The sequence below is a fragment of the Hippichthys cyanospilos genome, chromosome 12 (assembly GCF_059441005.1).
Source record: "Hippichthys cyanospilos isolate Australia breed blue-spotted pipefish chromosome 12, RoL_Hcya_1.0, whole genome shotgun sequence".
Taxonomy (NCBI): Eukaryota; Metazoa; Chordata; class Actinopteri; order Syngnathiformes; family Syngnathidae; genus Hippichthys; species Hippichthys cyanospilos.
The window spans coordinates 19,133,329-19,142,500 of NC_142380.1; the positions used below are offsets into that span (position 1 = coordinate 19,133,329).

Sequence of the window (9,172 nt, forward strand, 5' to 3'; positions counted from 1 at the left end):
TAATTGTCTTTTTACAGTCTGTTTTAACACATTTGTATGTAATTTTGTTTTGTAATTGTCTTTTTGCTGCCTCTTCGTCAGGGCTCCCTTGAAAAAGAGGTTTTTAATCGCAATGGGATTTCCCATGTTAAATAAATGAATAATAAAGTTACTGACCAGTTACTGATGAATGTTTAATAATTTAAGATTTAAGTAAATATGTGTACAGCAGTAGTTGTACGTCCAAGGAGTGTCCATGGCAAGTGCATTTAGTTACCTCATCTGTCTGGCATGAAGGAAACCTTCATAGAGCGTCTCTCCATAATATAGCTTAAAAAAAAAATCTGCGATCAATTTCTGACATATTGTATACCTGATGTTTTATTATGGATTTCCTCTGATTTTTGCATAAATACTTTCAACAGCAACCAGCCCCCCCCCACCCCCCCCCCCCCAACCCAAAAAAAATTATGAATGAATTGGGCTGATTCCACTGTACATTTTGAGTTGGAAGAAGACATATATTTATATTTGATGATGTTATGAACCTTTCAAAGTCAGCTCAAGCCAGGCTAGTGAAAAATCCCCGGACACCCAGAGGTTAAACGATCTTCCGAGTTTCCAAATGAATCTGTGACAAAGGGAAGCCACACTAACCAAACTGTGGCATAGCAAGGGATAACTGTATGTAGTAACTAAAGATACAGAATAAAGATGAGTGTTTGTTAATGTGTCTCATTATGTGTGGGAACTGGGGGTGCATGTGTGTTTGGATGCATGTGTGCAGTGTTGTTTACCTAAGAGGAAGAGGAATTCTATTAAAAGGAAGCCTCCTCTGTAGATTCTGATCATTGGCCAAGCATCAACAATGGGAATCTTGACAGCTCCTAGGAAAAAAAAAAGGATGAATTTAAAGGTATAGACAAAAATGTTAGTGACCATTGTAAATGCACAGTATTTTCCGCACTATAAGGCGCACCGGATTATAAGGCGCACCCTCAATGACACATTTTAAAACTTTTTCCATGTATAAGGCGCACCGGATTATGAGGCCCACCCTCAATTAATGACCTATTTGAAAACTTTTTCAATCACAATATAGTAATACTCAAAGTAATAACAATAAATAACTCAAATAATAACTAAACTTTCAATAGCATTATAACTCAAATGTCGATATGACCAACCTTGTTCAACTGTAAACACACAAAAGAAACAGGTAAAGCTTACTTTATCAGTTCATTCCTCATCTACGGATCCCAATCTCAATATCAATCCATATATAAGGCGCACCACCAGCTTTTTAAAAAAAATGAAGGCTTTTAGGTGCGCCTTATAGTGCGGTAAATACGGTAACTAATGTAACTCTTTCGAGTACAGTCGGTTTCTAAAGTTATGTTGAAATAGGAATGTGACAAGAGTTCACAAAAATGTCAATTCTGTCTGTTTTGACATTATACAATATTTTGAACTACAACCCCAATTCGAATTAAATTAGGACTGTGTGTAAAAATGGAAAAAACATACAATTTGCAAATTATCTTCAACCTATCTTCAACTGAATAGGCAACAAAGATTCAAAGAGATTTATTGTCATTTATAGAATATGTATGAAGAGCAAGATATTCAATGTTTAAACTGATACACTTTATTGCTTTTTGCTAATATTTACTTGTTTTGAATTTGATTCCTGCAACATGTTCCAATAAAGTTGGGACTAGTATATTCACCTGTCCTTGGATTTAGTATTTTTGAAGGAGCCACAACCTCAAATGTGGTTTTGTTCTTTTTCCCTGAAAAGAGATTTTGAGCTGTTCCTTAGTTGGAACATTTGAAATTTGGGATGTTGCCAATCACTACCAACTGGGAGGTCATGAAAAAATACCAGGCTTAATATTATAAGGGTATGATCCAACCTTGAACACATAACGACTTGTAATCCATTCACTAGAGAGCAAAAAACACCACATCATGAGTGTTTTTCAACTTTTTGTGCAATTGTTTTATTGTCAAAATGTGTGACACCAGCAGAAGCAGTTGATGAAATGAAACACTTTACCTAACTTAATTTTCAATAGCATATTAAAAAGTAAAACTTAAAATCATAAGATTAAACCTCATGGCAGGTGGGGGAGAAACAAGAGAAAAAAAATTGAGACACATTTCAGAAGAAAATTCAAAATGGTTGACTTCTGTTAGTTTGAGGGTATGCCTGTCAGAGAATAATTTGTTTAATTGGGTCGATTAAGTAATCATTTTAATAGTCCATGAAACACAAAAAGACACTTATTGCTCTTTTAAGCTTTCTTCTTTTTTTTTTGTGAAGTTGTGCTTAGACTGTGCAAAACACTCATCATAATTGGCCGAAAATAAACCAAAAAATGAAAAAACATACTATCAATTATTGTATAGTCATACCTTATTTAGACTACTACAATGAAATGCAGTAAATAAAGTGGTTTTAAATTGTGTGGGTAATACCTGTAATAAAAACAGTGATCATTAACATGAGGAAAACGCCACAGTACACTCCAACTCTAAAGGTAGTCCAAGCAGGAGCTGGCTGTAAGAAGACAGAAACATGTTGAGGATTTCAAATAGCGGATAAAAACACAGTAACAAGAGGGAGTAATTCTCATATATCAAACAATTAGTATTACTTCTTGTCGTATGGTATTTGGACCACGCAAAGTAACGTAACGTGCGTAAGTCAATGAAACTGTTCCAACATTAGTCTTCACCTCACACATTACATTACTGAAATGGTCAGCCTACTTCTCCTTTGTGGCTTTCACATCATGGGATAAAACGCAGTTTATAAAATAGAAATAATGAATCAACAAAAACAACGTTTTCAATCATGACGGGTCGAAACTGTCCAATCAGAGTGATTGTCACCGACACCATTTTGTCTAAAGAGGTTGGGCTCATCCTATTTCTCAATCACAACTTTCTTTGCATGGAGTTCTTGGCAGCAGGTCAAGGAGCTTCGCAATTAGGGATGGGAATTGATATTTTCCCAATTTTGTTTGAGTTTTGATTCTGCTTAACGATTCGGTTGTTTATCAGTAATCTTACAGATTCTTTCATGGGAAAAAATGGAAGGTAGATTAGCATCCACTTGTTTTATGTCTTTGACTGAGAGTAGTCCACCAATCTTGATTGGTTTAGTTTGCTGTTTATACTGTTAATAGATTATTGGGCTCAAAATGCCAGCCCCAGGCATATACCCAATATGCCAGAGTGACCCTCTGGCATTTTGGGTATATGCCTGGGGCTGGCATTTTGAGCCCAATAATCTATTAATAATCTATTGTATTCGTTGTATCCGTAAACATTAAGATACTAGTCCCTAGTTACACGTCCCCAACTTTGACTTTCAGAGTCATCTTGGAACGTTGGTGTGAATTTCTGAACAGATTAAGAGTCTTCATATCTGTGGTTCCATATCTTTTGGCATGTTTAAAACAAATTATTCACAATGTGCTTGGACATCACAGGATAGAGCGTGAGACAGATCAGTCCAGTGTCTGCTGTGATGAAGACTGTAGATTGGTCTTCGTGATAAAAAAGGAGCTACGTTTCTACCCTCACCGATGGTCAAGAATATGGCTTACGACTGATAGAAAAAGATCCCAGAATCAAGAATGAGCTTCTGATGCAGGTTGTCTCTGCGTTCTTATCCCATCCCTTAAAGATAGGATGAGAAGCTTGGTCATCCAGGAGGGACTCAAGAGTTAAGATGCTACTCGACGTTGAGAGGAGCCAGGTGAGGTGGCTCGAACATCTGGTTAGAAATCCTCCTGGGTGCCTCTCCAGTGAAGTGCTCCAGGCATGTCCCAACAAAAGGAGATCCCAGGAACAACTTAGGACACGCTGGAGAGAATACGTCTATTGGCTGGCCAAGGAAAACCTTGGGATCCCTCCGCAGAAGCTGGACAAAGTGGTTGAGGAAAGGAAAGTCTGAACTTACCTGCTAACGCAGCTTCCACGACGACCTGACCCTGGGGAAGCGGCCTATGTTTTGGTTCATATGGAAAGCTGTTTTGCTCATATGAATAAATCAGTGGTCTTCATTATCCCAAAATGAATTAGTATCAATCCTTTGTATGTAATCAATCAATCAATCAAATTTTATTTGTATAGCCCTAAATCACCGAAGTCTCAAAGGGCTTCACAGATGCCTTTCAGTGTATGTATTCAATGTATGTATTTTCAGTGTATGTATGTATTTTTTTAAAAATTTTTTTTTTAGTGTCCACCCCTGGCATATATAAAGGGCTGTGTAGCTTTGAGTATATGTTATATTGTGTGTGTGTGTGTGTGTGTGTGTGTGTGTATGCACGTGCGTGCGTGCGTGCATATGAGCATGTGTGTCACCTGTGCAGCTCCCAAGGGAGGTACCCTCAGTCTTTTCATGGCCTTCTGCCTGTCACCACCTTCCAACTCTGTTGTGACCAATGCCTAAAAGACAGTAACAAGGTTTAATTACCAATGTGTCACGTCGTGGCATGGCGGCGTGAGGTGGTGGAGGGAAAGGGAATCAAAAACGCAGGAAGACGGAGAGGGTGTGCTCAAACAAAAATGCTCTTTTAATAATAAAACAAGGCAGGAAAAGCAGAAGACAAAAACTAGACAAAGTGGCAAAATAAATGAGGAACGGAATAACTCACGAGACTAAATTCGGACGACGGGGAAGAATGGAGGGCGAGTACAGCGGCACATGGAACACGAATTGACGATATCGGTGGGGCGAGAGGTACAATAATCCGACCAAAGCAACAAAGGGACGATGGTTCAAATACATGAAAACTAATAACAGAAAACACACTACAGCTGGACGGGGACTAGAGGCAGGGGAACCGGATTGGCTAACACGTGAGGAGCGGGGGGCACACGGACAACAGGTGGACGAGATAAAACTAACGAGACTGAGAAAAAGACAGACGCAGGGAAACCAACACGAATGAATCAGATGAAATGAACCAAAAACTACTTAAACTGAATCCAAAAACCCGAAAAACTCAGACAGAACGTGATACAATGGCAAGGCAAAACCGTTTTATTTGTACAGTATCATGCATTTTAAAAATAAGGTGCTCCAAATAACTAATGGACAGGAAGACTGGCTTTGCAATGAAACATTGAATCATACTTTAATCTTTAGTTTTTATCCTTTTATCATACCTCCCAAGCCTTATTTTACCTCAGGAAACTGTTGGGTCCCCAGGACCTGCAGGGCTAAAAATGTATGGGTTCCAACAGGAATATTTGGAGTCCCAAAGATTGAACAATATAAAGAATAAATTAAGGACAACGTAAGTTTAAGTTTATTAAAAAAAAAAAAAAAAATCTTTGTAAGGAGATATTGTTGATATCCCAATAACCAGTGATGCAAATACACAATATTATATCAAATGAATATGTCCTCTTTTGCAGTGATATCACCAAACAATATTCAGTTATATAACAGTTGGATACCACCATCCGAATGAAAACATACACCTGGGCTGTGTCACTCTTGAGCTCATCTTTGTCCAACTACAGTGAGAGACACAGTCTGATTGGCTCAGCTTACTTAGTAGGCTTGCAGGACTCATCGCTTCTTTCAGGCAGGGAAAAATAAAATGACCCAGGCAGAATAAACATATTTACCGGGCAGATCGGTAAGAGTCTGATGAGTGGACGCTCCATTGATCTGCCTGTCGATCTCCCGCTCCATCCAGCCCTCACTCATGAACAAGACCTCAAGATACTTGTACTCCGCCACTCGGGGCAGGATCTTAACACTGACCCAATCAACTGAAGAGCATGGTCTCTGATTAGGAGGTACTGATTCTCATCCAAACTGCTTCACACTCGGCTTTGAACCACTCCAGTGAGATTTGAAGCTCACAGGACCACATTCATTCCCAAAATACAGAAATGGAATGCTTGGACCACCAAGGCAGAAATCCCTCAACACTTCGGTTGCTGAAATGGCTCTTAAGATGTAAGATTGTAGTCAATCTTTAAAACTTTCAAAAGTCTGGGTAGTAATGAGTTTGTCTGGGAGCGTTCCACGGACATACAAATTAATGGTCAGCACTCCCAATCCGATGGTAGTTTGAGCTTGAATACAATTTTGAAATCTATAAATTATGAAGACAATGATTCCTTTTAAAAGTAGTAATACATAGAATGTCTTTACCTCAGTCTCAGATATAAGTTGTGTGATTTTCTTGCAAATGTAGAATGGAGCCACTTCAACATGGGCAACTCTCCAAAAAGCACCCCGTGAGGTATCCAAAATCTTATCATGCTTCTTCAAGATTTTTCTGAAACCTGTGAAATTCAGGTTCTACAGTCAATGCAGAGTAAGAAAAATAGAGGTTAGAAAAATACAGGTTTAATGGACTGAAGTGTCATATAAGTGTCATAAAAACATTTTAACATACAACGTCTGCTACCATGTACAGGCCCATAAGGTAACTCTGGCATTCACACATTATTCTACTTTGATTTCTCTTCCACATGACTCGACTGAGTCAAATCATTTCAAGACTCACTTTTGCTGTGTTAAGTGTTATTGCACACCCACAGCAGCAGGTAGTGCAGTGGTGCTCTCATTGTCAAAGTATGTGCAAGAGTGTTAAACATCTTAAATTGACAACATTCATTTTTCATCAGGATTTACATATATATTTTTTTTCAGGCACTTTGATGCACACTGCAACCTGTGTAAATCCTGTAATAAATAGTTGTCATTTGTTGAAAGTTAATTTATAATCCTTTTTAGGTTGATTTTAATGTTAAAAAGGATACATTTTAAGGTATACGTATGCCATTTTTAGATATAAAGATCAAATTTATAGTCAATACAGCAAGTGTTTTCGTCTCCTCTAGTTTTTGTCTGGTGAGAAAAGTTCATGAAATAAAAAGTTCTTCAATAAAGCTTACTGTAATGCTCGATGACTTGAACAAATTATCATCAGGTCCATAAATATTTGTACACTGCTGCATTTTTTAGCACTACATCCCTGTACAGAATCACAATGAATTTGAAAAGAGATGGAAAGAAATCAAGATTTTCAACGTTGCTTTCACATTAAATCAGATGGACGATATTAAAATTACACAGTTTAGTATATGTGCCTTCTATTTTTAAAGTGACAAAAGTAAATGAACAAACCAATAACCATTAATCAAATTGTCACTGTTTAATAGTTTGTTGCAAATCCTTGGGTCTGTAAGGCCTCTGCTGCAGCTGCTTTCAGTTCTGGCTTGTTCTTTGGAAATATTCCTTTCAGTTTTGTCTTCAGCAAATCAAGTGCATGTACAATCGAATTCAGGTCAGGTGATTGACGAGGCCATTGCAGAACATTTTACTTGTAAGCCTAAAAAAAGAAACCTCATGTTTTTCTTTTTGGCAGTATGTTTCAAGTCAATTTCCAGTTGCATCGTGAAGCATTGTTTAATGAGTGTGGATGGATGCATGAGCAGATAATGTCACCAGAAACAAATCAAAATTTATTTTGCTGCTTTTGTCAACAGCCACATCATCAACAAGAGTAAGAGCTCCAGTTCCATTGGCAGCCACAGATGCCCATGCCATTAACATTACCACTATCATGCTTCACCGATGAGGTGGTTGGTTTTGGATCTTGAGCAGGGTTCTGGTGGACACCAGCGATAAGGGATGCCATCAAGCTGATGAAGGAATTCGATTGGGCTTTTTTGGAAAACAATTTTTGGACGGCTTAGAGCACAGCCCCGGGAATGGATGAGATCCACCTGGAGTTCCTCAACGCTGTGGATGTTCTATAGCTGTTTTGGTTGACACACCTCTGCAACATTGTTGGACATCGGAAACAGCGCCTCTGGATTGGCAGACCAGGGTAGTGGTCCAACTTTATAGGAAGAACAAGTGGAGGTTGTGTTTCAGGTATCGAGGGATCACACTCCTCAGCCTTCCCGGTAAGGTCTATTTGGGGGTGCTGGAGAGGAACAGTCCATCAGGAAGTCAAACCTGAAATTCAGGAGATCAACAGGCGAATCGGTGAAGATTCTGCTGTGCTGCGAACTCTGTACTGGTCTGTCGTGGTCAAAGAAAAAGAGTTGAGCCGAAAGGTGAAACTCTCTGTTTACCGGTCAATTTACGTTGCTGCCTTCACCTATGGTCCTGAGCTGTGGGTCATGACCAAAATAACAAGATCCCCATTACAAGCAGCAGAAATTAGTTTCCCCTGCAGGGTGTCTGAGAACCCCCTTAAAGATGGGGTGGAAAGCTCAGTCATCCGCGAGGGGCTCAGTGCTGAGCCGGTGCTCTTTAGATTTGAGAGGAGCCAGTTGAGGTGGTTTGGGCATTTGGTAAAGATGCCGGGCATGTCCCACCGAGTGAAGGCCCCGGAGAGGAGACACTGGAGATAATGTCTTTTAGCTGGTTTGGGAACACCTGGGGATCCTCCAGGAGGAGGTGGACAAAGTGGCCAAGGATAAGACGTCTGGGCTGCTAAGGCTGTTGCCTCGCGACCCGACATTGGATAAAGTGGTAGAAAAGGGATGGATGGCTGGATGGTTAGACCAAAGCACTGGATAAACAACAGGTCAGGGGGTTCACTTAAAATAAGACAAACATCAAAATTGTGAAGTTAAGAATAAACAATTCAATTGCCCTAGTGCTGGCTTTGCCTTTAACCAGTTCCCATTTGTCTCTGTATTTTTCACTGTTTTCCAATTTAAGTTTGATGATGAAAGCTTTCTCAGTATATTCCAAGCAAAAGAATGAAAGGGCTACTTAAAGATTCACAAGAGGAAACATTTATAGGGCTGAACATGATTCGCAACCGTAAAAAAGGAAGAGAAAATACAACTGATAGTAGATAATGGATTTTTCAAATCAAAGAGTACAGTATATCGTCATACTATTCTTTTTTTTTTCTCAAGACATTCAATGGCGGATTGTTGGGAGGATTTTCAGAAATTTGATAAAATGACACACCCACCCACCTCCTGGAGAGTATTCTAACTCTGGCCAATTGTGGTGACTCACTGGACAACACTTCACAATGCAGATGCACAATGGCTCAAAGCATATTGCAAAAGTAACCATAAAGTCTTTTTAAAAGCAAAGAAGTGACCAATTGAAACAGATGACCTGAATCCAATGCAACATTATCCGCTGATATTCATTCAAACTAATTGAACAACACTT

At 39.1% G+C, this 9,172-nt stretch overlaps 1 protein-coding gene across 6 annotated transcripts in view; it reads right to left on the bottom strand.

Moving 5' to 3' along the window:
* Positions 1-9,172, bottom strand: part of LOC148415227 (solute carrier family 53 member 1-like) — a 54,092-nt gene that overhangs the window by 26,541 nt on the left and 18,379 nt on the right. For 4 of the 6 annotated variants that reach the window (XR_015867413.1, XR_015867414.1, XM_088428995.1 and 1 more), the window contains exons 5-9: positions 6,170-6,319; positions 4,360-4,443; positions 2,461-2,542; positions 1,710-1,772; positions 777-866 (exon numbers count right to left, since the gene is read on the bottom strand). Coding sequence is in view for 4 of the 6 variants with exons in the window: in XM_088428995.1 (XP_088285121.1) it covers positions 777-866; positions 1,710-1,772; positions 2,461-2,542; positions 4,360-4,443; positions 6,170-6,319 (469 nt within the window). In the remaining 2 variants the exon portion in view is untranslated. The remainder of the gene's footprint in view (positions 1-776; positions 867-1,709; positions 1,773-2,460; positions 2,543-4,359; positions 4,444-6,169; positions 6,320-9,172) is intronic. The other 2 variants (XM_088428996.1, XM_088428994.1) reach the window with 1 other exon arrangement.